General features: G+C 38.0%; 1 protein-coding gene across 1 annotated transcript; it reads left to right on the top strand.

Annotated features, from left to right (window-relative positions):
• The first annotated feature begins 6,292 nt into the window (after positions 1–6,292).
• Positions 6,293–6,769, top strand: LOC142174237 (uncharacterized). The gene has a single exon (XM_075240030.1). The coding sequence runs from the start codon at positions 6,293–6,295 to the stop codon at positions 6,767–6,769; it is 477 nt and encodes a 158-aa protein (XP_075096131.1).
• The last annotated feature ends 8,896 nt before the right edge of the window (positions 6,770–15,665 follow it).

Below are 15,665 nucleotides of genomic sequence, written 5' to 3' on the forward strand. Positions count from 1 at the left end.
TATCAAACCAAAGAAAACTTTTATTAGACACATGCCTAATACTTCTTCAATGAGATGGACCTCCTCGTCATTTAGGAGGATACTAAAATTTGCAACTAGACATTTGACAACATTGATGGGATTTGAGCAATCCACTTGGTGCTTTGGAAAGACAGAAAAACGTTATTGAATTAGATAAGAACAAAATTCGAACTAATTCAACATCAACTATACTTCTCCAGTTCAAAAACCTTTGCAATCAAAATTTGACCATTATATTTATTCTAACTAAATGGGTAAAAATTGTTCGATTATATATGATTACAAAATACACTCCACAACCTGAGTCATAAAACCAGTCGATCACTTTCTAATAACAAGATTTCAACTTTACTCTCAAGCTTATACATGTCTTCCAATAACTAAAAACCTTATCCACTAAAACCCAATTAACCTTTTCTTTTACTATTCATTCAATTTTATTTAGTTTTACCAAATCATAACCATATAGAGAAATAGCAAGATCTACATCGACAACTATAGAAAAGCTAATTCCCATAAGCTTAATCCAATGAGGAATTGATGAGAAATCATTGCATGTATCAAAAAAACCGAAAAAATCGCAGAGAGCACATCTAAGATTGCATAACGAAAAGTATCTCGTCTTTCTCTCTCTAGCTGCGATGAACAGTAGCGACGCAACAGTTCACTGGCCATAACTCCATATTCCGACAGTGGAAATTCACCAAATTGGTCTCAAAAGAACCCCCTTCTCTTTGCGAACAATCCACAGCTGGTTTCGTCCTCAAATACATAGCCAATTTTTCCAGATCTTAATTTTCATTTCACGAATACTGTAGCGAGCAGAAATTTTTACTAAATGCATCTGCTTCTTCACGTCAATGGAGCCTTGAAGATCTTCATGGATGCTGCGATCTCTCCCCAGCCTTTGGCTGTGGGAGAGGCAATACAAAACAATCAAGAATCAATTCCTAATCATAATACGAAGCAGTTTTATGCATCGCATCTACTGTCAAAACAAACTGCCGCAAAATCTTCAAAATTGGAGCTATGTCCAGTTACGTTTGTACATGGAGAACCAACTGTAGAATTGACCATTGAAGAGGTGAATGCTTTCACCATGGAAGAAGGTTTACATCAAGCTGTTGTTCTCAAATTTTCCTATGGAAAACCAGATATCCAAGAGTTGCGACAACTCATTCCAAAACAGTTTGACGTCAAAGGTTACTGCAATGTTGGACAGCTTGAATATCGACATATCGTGGTAAGGTTTGATCTCTTTGAAGATTTCGTTCAAGTTTTGTCAAGGTTTACAGGTTATATTAAGTCAAAGGGAGATGAATTCTTCTATAGATCATTCCTATGGACGATGGGATTTAATCCACGTGAAGAAACCTCATGGGTAGTCGTTTGGATTTCAATGCCTGATCTTGCTGCAAATTTATTTGCAAAGAAATCCTTAATGTCCATAGCTTCAGCAGTAGGTAAGCCTTTAGCTGTGGACAAAGCGACACAAGAACGAACGCGACCAAGTACGGCTAGGGTTAAGGTGTTGCTAGACTTACAGGGTAAGCATCCTAAGAAAGTTAGGATTCATATTGTTGATGGAAATTCAGGAAAAACCATTGAACATTATCAGGAGATTGTGTATGATAATCTTCCAAAATATTGTTCATGTTGTAAACATCAAGGTCATGAGGAAAGATCATGTTGTTGGAGGATTGAGAATAGTAAGGAGGATGTAGTTGAGAGGGATGCAGATCCAGTAGAGGATCTGGGCAGTGTTGAGAAATTACAGGGTGATGCTAGGGAATTTCTTAATTCAAAGAGGGTTTTACAACTAAATGGTGAAGTAGAACAACAAAGATCTGAACAGGAGCAGGTAGTGCAAACAGTAGGAGGAAAACAAATAGCTATTGTGGACAATTGTAGAATGGTGAATCGTACAAGTGAAGTTAATGTTGCAGGGTTTATAGCAGCAGCACATTGAGTTAATGTTGACTCTGAGGATGCAGGGCGAAATGTTGTTTCTAGTGCAATTGTTCCAGTTGCTGAAGCCATTGCTAGATTTACTCAGGACCTGAAGGCAGCAAAAAATACTGTGGTTGATCAAGCTTTAGCTGGAACTTCTAAAGGTTCAGATTTTGAACCTGGGCTGATGGATGACAGTGATTTAGCTGCAGCTGTTCGAGCACTCTTTGCCAAGAAGAATCCGGCAGTAATAGTTGTGTCAACTGCTGCAAATTTAATGGAAGCTGCTGATCAAGATGGTGAGTCTGTGCACTTTAAGTCTATGGCAGGTGGTGTTAGAGGTGATATGGGGCAGAATTCAGATGCTAAGCCTCATGTTAGTGTAACTAAAGATGCGACTTTGAATGATACTGCAATACCATGTCAAACTGGTACATCTTCTACTGTTTCGAAGTTGGATGATACTGCTGCAGATGATCGTGGAGCTGCTGAAGTTAAAAATTTGAAGGCTACTGTTGCATTGAAGGGAGCTAGTGATCGAGATGCTGATGGGGTTGCTGAACCAACAGCTGATCGAGCAACCAATGCCAAGAATCATGCAACAAATGTGTTTGTAGGACAAAAATCTAGAATTGAAGCAGATATTATATGTTCAAATGTGGGGGCTACTGTTGCATTGAACACAACTGGTTATCGAGCTACTGTGGGGGATCCTAAAAATAATGTTGCAGCTGATATTGTTAGAAGATCATCAGGTCTAATGGCTACAGTCGTACATGTTGAGGGGCAAGTATCGAATACTCCAAGGCAAAAGGCTACAGTTCCATGCAACTCAGATACAAAGAGCAAAAACTGGGCAGTGGTGAATAAATCGACTAATAAGAAGCAAACTACAGGTGCGCAAAATCAAATTGTTCCATCAAATGTTATTGGGATCTCGAAGTCTTTTGATGCTTTGGTGAATGAGGGTGAGCATGTTACGAAGGAGGCTAAAAATAGGGAGCAACAGATGGATGATGACACACGATCAATAGTTGGAAAAACTAGCTCTACAGGTAGTGGGAAACAGCAGATAAATGCAAAGGACATAGGTGCTCGACTTGAGATTGCAACTGTTGATAATCACTCTGAGCTAACTAAAATGGTAGAGAATGCCCTGGCAGCTATGCTGATGAACACAACTTCAAAAAATGGGCAACCACAAGCCCCAGGCAGTAACACACATCAGCAAACTTTCACAAACACAGGTGATCGGATAATTATTTCGAAGGACATTGTTCTTGTTGATGCGAAAAAGGCAGAAGCACACAATTCCAATGCTCCTAAGTTGCATTTTTCCTATCCTAATATAAAAAATATAATCAAGGATGCCCAGTATGAAATGATGATGAAGCCTACTTTGTTGAAACAACCGTTGGCAACCTTGAACACCTCTGTATATGATATCCCTTCTCAATCTGTGGAGTCATTTGGGGATTTTGAAGGTGAATCTGGGAAGCTTATGTTGTCAACGGGGAATAACAACGAAGTTATACAAACAAACGTGAGGCTTAAGGCTATTAAATCAAATCTGTGGCAAGATCAACGAGAGGAAGATGAAGAGGAGGAGTGGGGCGATGGTTTTGCAGGTTACTCAGCTGAAGAAGTTGACGAGGAGGTGGATCAAGAGGGTGCAGTTGAGGAGCTTGACTCTCTAGTTAAGTCAAAGTCTCATGGGAAAATTGCAGCAGTCCCAACGAGCAAATTAAACCTCCATGCTCCTGCATTTGTTTCCAGAATGTATCCTAGTGCTGCAATTCCAATTGCCCCAGCTGGAATTTCGCCTCAAGATGTAGCAACATCTTCCAAGCAGCTTACTATAGGTGCTAACAGCAGTTCCCCAACTACAAGTCCAAGTCAAGCTGAAACAGTAGGTACAAGGCAGACTGTTAAAGTTGCACATCCTACAGCTGATCGAGCAAATTCTGGGCAGCAGCAATTGGTGACCACTAAACCAGTTATTTTAGAGGAGGAGAGAAAGCTTTTGGAAGCTATGGTAAGTTCCATACCTGTAAATCCTATTACATCTAGTACAAGTCCTGTAGGTAGGAATAACAACAAATTACAACACATTGGACAACAACAAAGTAAGGCAATGGTGGCAACTGGAGAATCTGCCTTGATGTCACTAGATACGATTCAAAATGAACAACAACCTGTGAATTTAGGGAGAGAGTTATTTGAACAAGGAGAAGAAGAAGCAATGTTACAACAATGTAGAGCAGAGGCAGCAAGAAAAGGGGATCTATCACCAATGCATAGCGGCAAAGGTAAAAATACTCATACAAGGAAAAATAGTTGGGATGACAATGTTAGTGATTTTTTAAATGTTAGGCGACCTCCAATGAGAGTTGCCAAACAAACGAAGGCCGCCACAACTACATCTACAAAGTCCAATCGTTCAGAAAAGAAGTCATGAATTTTGAATACATCTTGTAGAGCTGGGACAGTGATGAAAAAGAGTTAAAAATTGAAGAAATTACAAGTTCTGACAAGAAGGGACAACATTTTAATTCCTTCATCATTTTATTCTACCATTATATTAGTATTCTCATTTGTAATATCATCACAGAGTATGTTATAAACTCTGTGATGATCATTGAATATTAGGTACTTTCCAGTTCTTATTTTTTACATGCATGCTATAGGTGAAGTTTTTTACGCCTCAATAGGATTAGTAAGGTAAGGTTTAGCCCGGTTTGTGTTGCCTTGGTCTAATGCCTTTGGAAAATATCCACACGGCTATGAGATTATATGCCCTCGTGAGACTTTGCTGGCAGCTACACCATGAATCCTCTACATGAGGGTGCCATCATAAGGCAATGTGAGGCGCAGAGGAGGGATTATATAGCCAAGGCATATGGGTAACAATACCGGTGTTATTGTCCCCCTTATTTGTACTTTTCCTAATTATTGTATTTTTCTTTCTTTTATTAATAAAAAACTAGCCCTAGGCGCTTGCCTAGCGGATTGCCAAAAAAAAAAGATTGCATAACGAAAAGAGCAAACACAAAACTATTTTCTCAGGAAACTAAAATGTATTTGTCCTGAATGACAGATCTAAGAGACAGGTGATATCAGATCACAGACCAATATTCTTGGAGAGCGGAGATTGGTATGCAACTCCTCCCTATTTTAAATTTGAGAACATGTGGCTACAACAAGAAGGATTCCTATACAAGCTGAAAACTGGTGGCAGAGTTACACTTTCACAGGTAGTGCAGACATCATTCTCCTACAAAAGCTGAAAAGCTCAAAGAAGGACATCACTACTTGGAACAAGGAAGAGTTTGGAAAGATAGAAACTAGAAAAATACAGCAGATAGCCAAAGCAGAAGAGATATTACGGAGGCAGAAATCCAGGTGCCTGTGGTTAAGAGAAGGAGACAGGAACACGAAATACTTTCAAAAGACTGCCAAATCACAAAGAAGAAAGAATCACATAGACAAACTTCTGGTTGGTAATGAAATCATAGAGGAAAAAGAGATGATAAAGAAGGAAACACTGGAATTCTATGAAAAGCTATACATTGAGCAAGAAAGTTGGAGACCTTCTGTCAATTTTGAAGGTATAGCATCCATCACAGATGAGGAGAGGAGTGATCTGGAAGCTCCCTTTGCTGAAGACGAGGTGTTAGCAGCTATACAGTCAAGTACTCCAGACAAAGCACCTGGACCTAATGGATATACAATGGCCTTCTACCAGCAGTCATGGGAGTTTATCAAGTATGACATCCTTGCAACTATGAGTCATTACCATCAGCAACGTTGGATGGTTAGCTCATGCAATGCTTCCTTCATTGCATTGATCCCCAAGAAAATTGGAGCACTGGAGCTTAGATTTTACAGACCAATTAGCCTCATTGGCAGTGTATACAAGATCACAGCTAAGGTATTGGCAAAAAGAACATAGAAAGTTGTGGGAAAATTGGTCTCAAATCAGCAGAATGCCTTCATTAAGGGAAGGCAGATTACAAATGTTTCACTGATAGCAAATGAGGTTCTTGATTGGCAACTGAAGTAATGGGGAACAGACATCTTATGCAAGCTGTACATAGAGAAAGCTTTTGACCAACTAAATTGGTCTTATCTCATCTCCATTCTTAGGCAGATGGGATTTGGAGAAAGGTGGATCAAATGAAAATTTAGCATGTCCACTGTGAAATACTCTATTTTGATCAATAGAAGTCCAGTTGGTTCCTTCTCTCCACAAAGGGGCTTGAGACAGGGAGACCCTTTATCTTCATTCTTATTCATCCTAGCAATGGAATGATTAAGTAGAATGTTGGACAAAGCTAAGCAGATGCAGTGGATTAGTGGCTTTGATGTGGGGAGAAAAAATTCAGTAAACATCTCACATTTGCTCTATGCATATGACACACTGAGTTTTTGTGGGGTAGACAGAAATCAGGTGCTCTATTTAAACCTAACTCTACTTATTTTTGAAGCTCTTTCATGTTTGTATATCAACATGCTCAAGAGTGTGATTTACCCCGTAAATGAGGTGCACAACATGGAGGAATTGGCAGGAATACTGGGTTGTACCATAGGGACTCTCCCAACTACCTATAAGGGGCTTCCACTGAGGGGGGGGGGCAAATTTAAATCAGAAGCTATATGGAATGGGGTGACGGAAAAGTTTGAAAAAAGGCTAGCATCATGGCAGTTGCAGTATATATCAATGGGTGGAAAATTGACCCTGATTAATAGTGTCCTTGATAGCAATCCCACTTACTATGTCACTATATCTGATGAGTAGTAGGGACCTGAAACAACTTGACAAGATCAGAAGGATGTTTTTGTGCGAAGGGAACAACAAGGATCACAAATTTCATCTGGTCAAGTGGTCTAAGGTTCAATTATCAAAGCACCAAGGCGGATTAGGCATAACAAACTTAGCCCTTCATAACAGATGCTTGTTAATGAAATGGCTATGAAGCAATGTTTTGGAGAACGAGAAGCGGAAAAAAGCGAGGAGGCCTCACTTCACCGAAGCGAGAAGTGAAGCACGCGCTTTTTTCATGTGAAGCGCAATTTAGCACATAAATAGAAAAAATTAAATAGGCATAGATAAATGACCAAGAACTCAATAAAAAGAACATATTAAGCAAATGTTTTAATTTTTAAATCAAGTGAACAGAGAAAACAGGGCAGAGCAAGAACAAAGAAATAAGAACTGAAAAGAAGAGAAAATCAGAAGAGCAGATGACTGAGAACAACCCCCAAAAAAAATGTAGAACAGTGCAGAGAAAACAGAGCACATACGAACAGCAGAAAATGGAAAAAAAAAGAGAAGAGAAAACAGGGCAGAACAAGAACAGAGAAATAAGAACTGAAAAAATAGAAAAGAAGAAGAAAAAGAGAAGAAGTGAAAATCAGAAGAGCAGAAGTAGAAGGCAGTCGTCGCAGAAGAAGAGAAGAGAAGAAAGAACTGAAGGAGAAGAAGAGAAAAAGAGAAATTTACCTGAAGAGCAGAAGTCGAAGGCAGTCGTCGCTTGCAACAAAGAAGCAGATGTTTGGAAGAAGTGTGCGTAACAACTGATGTTTGGAAGAAGCAAATTTTAAAACAAAAAAACCTAGTCAGCCACTGGAATCGAAGCGCTTATTCACCTGGGTCGCGCTTTAGGGCAGAAAAATGTAGCCCCCTCGCCTCACTTCTGCACTTTAAGCGACACTGAAGGCACACACAGGATGAGCAATGTCTTTGGAAGGAAGTTGTCAACGCCAAACATGGAGTCCTGAATCATTTTTTGCACTAAATTATCAAGAGCACCCCATGGAGTTGGAGTCTGGAAGAACATTTGTAAGCTATGGGAAGAATTCTCAGTGAACAAACACTTTGTAGAAGGGAATGGTCAACATATCAAGTTTTGGAAGGACAAGTGGTTTGCAGTCATGGTAGAAAGGGAATTCATATAGCAATTGGATGGCGTAATATCAAACCGATTAGGATCTCATTCTCACAAATTAATCTGTCATCATAAAGTTGAATCATGGTTGTCCTTCATTATCTACACTATACTGATAGTGATACCACAAAATTCAACTGTTGCATTTGTTGTGAATGAACGATGTTCCCGCTATCATAACCTGAATCTCAAACTGCCAATCAGACTAATAGTAAAAGAAACACATCAAACATATCAAAATTCCTAAATGGTAGTACAACAAATATTCCCAACTTGTCTCAAGGGAATATAAAACTTCAAACAGGGGTAAGGCTCTAATTTGGACAAGTCTAATCATTGAGCAGGTTATTAGAAAAATTACAAGGTGAATGAAAAAGGAAAGTCTAGTTCAAGTTTGGTAAACAGAAAAGGAACAAAGAAATAGTTTACCCTTTAAACATAAAACAAAACTAAAAATTACTAACTGAACCTATTCCAACTACTAAAAGTACTCAGTCTATATCATTTTCATAACCTAGTTACCGGAGAAAAGGAGAAACAATTTCTATTGGACCCTGCTACTAATGATGATGCCTTATTAAAGGCGATGGAGGAGTATATCCATATGTCCAAGAACGAAGTGGGTAGGTTGCCCTGGATTTAGGACAGAACAGTAGCCACTTATGCGACTATTCAATTTTCAGCTATCAGCGGGTGTACTCAAGTAGATTAACAATAGTGGGTATTTATTTTTGCATTGTAATTTAAGCTCTTATCTGAAGAACTTGTCTAATTAAGTCAATTAGACAGAGCTGAACAGAGGCAGAAGCGTAGGCAATTGTGTACACAATCACAATTAATCATCGTGTTATAGACTATGTCGAGAATAGAAGTGGTACTTTAAACCTCTTTCAAGAGGGAAGATGAGTCTCTTATGACTTTAGCAGGACGATGCAGGTATCGCTTTATTATTAATAATAGAATGTTCAAAAAGACGAAGTCTGAAGTCATCTTAGTTTCATTTCATAACTTCTGTTTTCAGAATATTGATACTCTTACCTTAATAAAGCTAAGTTCAACAGCTACATTGATTGACAAATTTATCAGAAAGGGTTTTTGCTTCACTGTTTTTTTTCCTAACACCAGATCCCAAATAGAGACAACGAAATACAGCTCAGTAGTTCATAAACACCGTATGCAGCAACATTACCACAAAGCACATGCAGTCACCTTTCATTTCGTGTTAATACGTTTAACACTCTACAAAATACAGCTACGTAGGAATATGACTGTCTGCGAATCATCCGAGTATTTATTTTAACAACTATCTGGTACAATATTCTCAGTTCACTTCAAATCATTTAAACAAGAAAAAGAACATAAACCAAATAAGCTTTCTAAATAGAAGATATCTTTCGAGTTTACCAAAAGAGCAGCAAGAGAATTCTGTGCACCTCACATTTGTGGCTGAACAACTACGACCGCAAACTTTTTTAACCACACGAATAATCATCTTAGCATACAATTCTTCATAATAAAAGAACACACCTTCCAAAACTATAATTCATGAACACATTCTCCAGAGGATCACATGAAGAGTTTCTTAACAAATAAATACATTCATAATTGTTTCTCCACACCGACTGCCTCTTTAAGTAAGTTAATACAATCCAAATATTTTCTTCTAAGTATTTAATGCACCTTTACCTTTTTCACCATTGACATGTGAGCTTTCCATCCATAGATGCACAAGCTCTCCTTAGAGCAACGTATTAAAGGATATATCATGTCTTAAATCATCTCTAAGTCTTGCCATATCAAAGACAATTTAATGAAACTTGCAAAGTTTTAGCAAACCTCCTTCGGGTAATTGGATACTTATGATGTAACAGCTTAACCAACCCGTCTATCTTTAAAGATACTATAGCCTGCAATATACTAACTTTCTCAAAGGATTGAATGCATATATGTTTTATTAAAGAAGGAAATTATCAAATAATATAATCATTATGCTAATAGCAATTGAGAATAACCATGGCCAATTTACATTACCAACAGCAAAACATCGTTTTTGATTAATAAGAGAAAGACAAAATTATGATACTGCTTCCTAATACCTTACCTTTAATAAGTATTGCTAAACCTGCATAAAATTTTATGAAAGTTTCCCCAATTCACCGGGAATATACAACTTTGTACTGCTTAAGGCAATGCTAGTTTAGTAGCTTGTAACCAAATTAAAAAAGAACAAGAAAATCCCATGATAGTTCAACAACAGGGCAACCACAAATTTAACTAATGTCTAACATTAGATGTATGCAAAAAAGGGTTATGCTTAATCTGATCGGATTGGACTCGTCTCTTCCAGCCTTAAAAACTCTATGTTTAATATCCTTGATTCTTTACTTAAAACAGTTTTCATACCTTAATAGATTATTAGTGAAAAGATTCTCTTATTTATACTCCAATCTTCTTTGTTCGGCAACTACAGTGGCATATTTAGTAAGTAATAAACAAAAGAAACGATGCCAAAATTATGTGTTATTTTCTCTTTTCCTTTATGGCCTCTGTCAGGCACTATTTTTGAAATAAACAAAATATAGCAGCAAAGATTGATAGTAATATATGAAACTGATAACATGGTATTATTGTTCAACCGTGAACTAATCATGTCTGTATAGGAATATTAACAATTTCTTTGTGTATTTTCTGGAGCGAATTTGTGAGTAAGAAAGTAATTTTAAAAGTACTTGTCAGCGGTCTATATTCAGCAGAAGTCTCAGTAACTTTGAAATTCTCATTAACATAGGTTGAACCTTTACTCAACAAATTCTTGAACCTATTTACTTGATTCTTTCTGATTGTAGCATGTATCAGGTTATGCTGGTACAGAAAAAAAAGTAAGTGTATGGACAGTTAAAAATTACAAAATGCATATACAAAAGATAAAGATACATGTATTACCTTTTCAATAAAGGATATTCCAATATTTGTTTATAAATACATATTTAGAGATATTATTGTTCAATGTGTCGCCTATAGTTTTTGCCCTTTTTTACCGTATTGGCTACAGCAGGGACAAAACCTGAACTTAAACTTTATAACTGTACATATTTTGAAGAATACCTATTATACTTTAAAAATAGAGATTGACACTCATTACCTGAATCCTGTAAGGCTGCATCCGCAGTTGAGGCAAGGACTAAAGTTCACCATATGAATCTTAGATATGCAGATGAACAGTTAAGGCAAGAGATGCCAGTTTTTTTTTGAGATACACGTAAAGAAGAATGTATTTGAACCTCCCGAGAAAGCAGTAGTGTATCGACAACTTGCACAAAACCCCTATCAATGCAGTAAAGAGAACAATTAACAGAAAGCTAAGTTTGATAAAACAACCTGCTAAAATAAGCACATGAAAAATAATTACCAATTGGCTTAACAAATTCTACAAAGCTGAACTTTGAAAGATAAAGCCTACTCAATATAATAGAGGTGTTATTGTAAAGGTAAAAAGTAGTAACCTCGACTTTTCTTTCGAAAGTGTCATTTCCGCAATAAGGTGTTGTGAAAGTATAGTCATCCGCAAAGGTTTTGAGTAAGATGGGTATTGGCGTCAGTATCACCTGAGATCGGTGTTCTGTAAGAAAGGCCTTGCATCCTGGTTAGGGATTCCTGATCGCTTTTCAGTGTTAGTGCAGCCGGTGGTTTGAATGTGCAGGCCTGTTAATTATTTCGGAAGATGGTGGGAGCTTGTCCCGCGAGAAGATTGTATAAGTGTGACATGTAGTCACTTGATTAATTAGAAATTTAAACCAAGTATGAGGATTTTGGTAATATCATCCATTTGAGAATTTATGCCTGGAGGGCACTCAGCTTATTGGGTTATAGACCTGTGAAATATTATTGGCCTAGCTTGGCACGATAAGGATCGACTTGAGGTTGGGGGATAGATTTAAATATGGAAGTGAGCCTTACGTCAGGCCAGTTGTATTTATTTCAGCAATGCGCTCTTTATGGAAGGATAGTCGCGGTCTTATTTCGTGGTCAGATAATTTATGTAAAGATATATTGCGATGTATGAGTTGTGAGACGGCTTGGTAAATTCCTTATGTGTTGAGGTTCCGCTCAGCGGTGATGTTATATGAGCAGGATGGCTCTTGAGACTTAGATCATGTATCGCACCTCAGTTGTGCTTGAGTTGTAGCCTATAACGCTATATGTTTCCTTGGGAATGGTATTATGCACCTTAGTGTGTTTATGACCGATATTCGGTATTTGGATGTGGTGAGCTATTCAGCTCGAAGTGTATCTCCTTATGTGAGTCCTATATTTGGATTGGGTTGCGCGCCGCAACAGTGTGATGTTCAGTTCATTGCCTATATTTGCTTTTATGTGTTCTGTTTCCCTGTTTTCTGAGGAAGTCCATGTTAGTGTGCGAGTTGAGAAGTTCCTCCCAGAGTTCGCCTTTCTTTGTATCGCGTTCGAATTGGTAGCCCACTGGCACATTGTGGCGTCTTGTGGGATTTTTGATTATGTCCGAGGTGACTTATTACCTGAGCAGTTCGTACTGGGTGAGATAAGGTTACTAGATTTGGGGTCAGTGCAAACTGATTATATGAAGTATATTATAGAGCAAAGATCATTCTTTGGTTTGAGACAAGGTAATGGAACTTGTCAGGAGTATAGATCCAATGAATTGTTGATTCAACAGTTGATTATGAATTTTAGCACATCTCTTCAGTCGTATCAGTGTTGTAAAAACTAGAGCAAGACCTATGTAGGTCATGAGATGTAATGGGAGCATCAGATTTGTGGAATTTCGACTATTATGTTTAAAGAATGTTATTGTGGTCCTATGAGTAAAGTGATGCAAAGTGTTAATTCAACAAAGTTATGCAGCCATGTTGGGTACAGCGTGTGGAGATTGATATGGTGGTCGTATGATGGAAACAGGCTTGGCAGGAAATTCAGGATGTTGGAATTGGACCTAATGGCTTATTTGCTTGAATAAGGGAGTATACCTACAGAGTTGTCGAGCTAATATGCTCAACTGAGTGGTGGTAGCACGGGAAGGTGCATGAGGTGTTAAACAAGTGATTTCAGACAACTTTAGTGTAGTTCTCAGCACGTTCGAGGAAGAACGCATGTTTAAGTGGGGGAGATTGTAACGACCTGATCGGTCGTTTTGAGCTCCGGCGCGTCATTCAGCAGTTTTAGGCCATGAGCAGCTTTATCTCAGGTATATTGACTTGAGTGTATGGTCAGAATTAAAATTCAGGAAGTTTGGAGTCAAATCTAAATGGGAATTCTCATTTTGAAAGCTTAAAATTGAAGAAATGAACTAGGATTGGAATTTTGAGTAAAAGACCTCAGAATTGGGATCCTAAGGTTCCAGCAGGTTCGTATGATGATTTCGTACTTGGGCGTATGCCCGGATCGGGTTTTGAATAATCTGGGAGTGTTTTGGCGCCTATTGTGGAAGATAGCATTTTAGAAGAAATTGCATCAGTTTGGCTTAAAATGCATTTCAGTATTATTGATGTCCGTTTGGAATTCCGATACTGGGAGTAGCTCCGTATGGTGATTCTGGATTTGGGAGCGTGATCGGAAGTGAATTCAGAGGTCCGTAGGTCATTTTGGAGCCGTTTAGCTAAATATAGAAATTTGAAGGTTTTTGAGAAAATTCGACCGGAAGTGGAAATTTTGATATCGGGGTCGGAATACGATTCCGAAAGTTGGGGCAAGTCCTTAATGTCGAATGTGACTTGTGTGCAAAATTTGAAGTCATTCCTGAATGATTTTGGTAAGGTTTGAGACACTTAGTCTCTTTTAAGGAAGCTTAAGTTGGAAAAGTCAACCGGATATTGACTTATGTGGTAGAGCGCTCAAAATGTGAATTTTATGGTTCGGATAGCTTTGTTAGGTGATTTGGGACTTAGGAGTGTGTCCGGAATATTTTTGTGATGACCGGTGTAGAATTAAGCTTGAATCGACAAAGTTAGTATTTTGGCGAATTCCAGTTGATAGGTAAGATTTTGATTCGAGACTCGGAATGGAATTCCGAGAGTTTTTGTAGCTTAGTTATGTCATTTTGGACTTGTCTACAAAATTTGAGATCATTCTGACTAGTTTTGACGTGTTTCGATATCGGATGTGAAAATTTGAAGTTTCAAAGTTCATAGGCTTGAATCTGTGATGAATTTAGTATTTTTGCGTTGTTTTTGGTGATTCGAAGGAACAACTAAGTTTGTGTCATATTATGGGACTTGTTAGTATACTTTGTTGGGATCCTATGAGGCTCGGATAAATTTTGGAAGAGTTTTTGGAAGATTTTTGTCGTTTTGAGCATAAATGTAATGATCTAAAGGTTCATTTTTAGTTCTAGAGATCCAAATTTGATTCCGAGACTTCCGGAATTTTGATAATGAATTATAGGACTGATCTAGAAATTTTGGTCTAATTTGATCAAGTCGCGATTAGGTTTTTGACGCGAAACATGAGTAATTGTTTAACGAGCGAAATAGATATCGCACTGGGCAAATGAGCTCCGAATTTAGTTTCGATTAAAGATTTGTGTTCGTATTATTATTTGTGACTCATAGGAACAATAATCATCTAATTCCGAGTTCGTATGATGGAGTTAGAGTCTATTTAGTGAAAAATGGCTGTGCTGCAATTTAAATTGGCTGCTGGTGCATTTTTTTAGCAGCAGTGAACAGTAACCCGCGCATTAACAGTACCGCGCGGGTGAACAGTAATTGCGAAAAATCTGGGCAGTAAGTTTATATCCGATTTTGGGTCATTTTTCCACCATTCTCAGTCATGTTGAGAGCTTTTGGACGGGGATTGAAGGGAGTTTCAACTGAGATCGACTGGAGGTAAGTTTTATGAGTTAAATACATGATTTTATTGAAGAATCATCCTTGAAATCTATGAAAACATAGCCAAATTATAAGAAATTAGGGCTTGAGATTGAAATTCTAAAATGAAGATTTGAGGGGCCATATGAACTCTGATTTTGGTAAATTTTATATGTACGGACTCGTGGTGAGATGAGGAATCCGATGATGTGACTTTCGTAATTTTTAGAGAAGTGGACCCGGGGCTCGGGTTTGCAAATTTCGTGGTTTTCAATATTTTTCGAGTCTTTTCGATTGAGTTATATTCCCTTAGCCTATTGTAATATATTCCTTGTGGTTTTGGCAAGATTCGACGCGCGAGGAGGTCGATTCGAAAGGAAAGGGCATCGCGGAGTAGACTTTTGGCCGTCTTGAGGTGAGTAATTGATGTAAATGCTGTTCTGAGGGTTTGAAACCCCGGACTTTCACATCGTAACGCTATATTGAGGTGTGACACGCACTCCATGGCAAGTGCGTGGTCGGATACTATTGGGGATTGTGACTTGGTCCATCCCGTGTGATGTTTATACTATACTGGTGATTGATACACATACTTCATTGATATTACTGGGCTTGATGCCATGTTTGGGGCCTTGTGCCGATTTGTAAAATCCTTCGAGGATTGATATTACTGCTTAGCATGATTTGCATATCATTTAATTTCAGTCCAAGGTTTTAAATGTTGTTTTGCAAACTCAGCCATAATTCTAAGTGTTGAAAACTTAAATGATATTTTTAAATGTATTCCGGGCTGGGAACTTCTGTTTTGTAAATGCCCAAGGGGCTTATTATATTATTTTCTGGACTGATTATAAAGTGACTTGAAACAGTGGTAACAATGACACTGTGTGGTATACTTGAAACA

The sequence above is a fragment of the Nicotiana tabacum genome, chromosome 20 (genome assembly GCF_000715075.1).
Source record: "Nicotiana tabacum cultivar K326 chromosome 20, ASM71507v2, whole genome shotgun sequence".
Lineage (NCBI taxonomy): Eukaryota > Viridiplantae > Streptophyta > Magnoliopsida > Solanales > Solanaceae > Nicotiana > Nicotiana tabacum.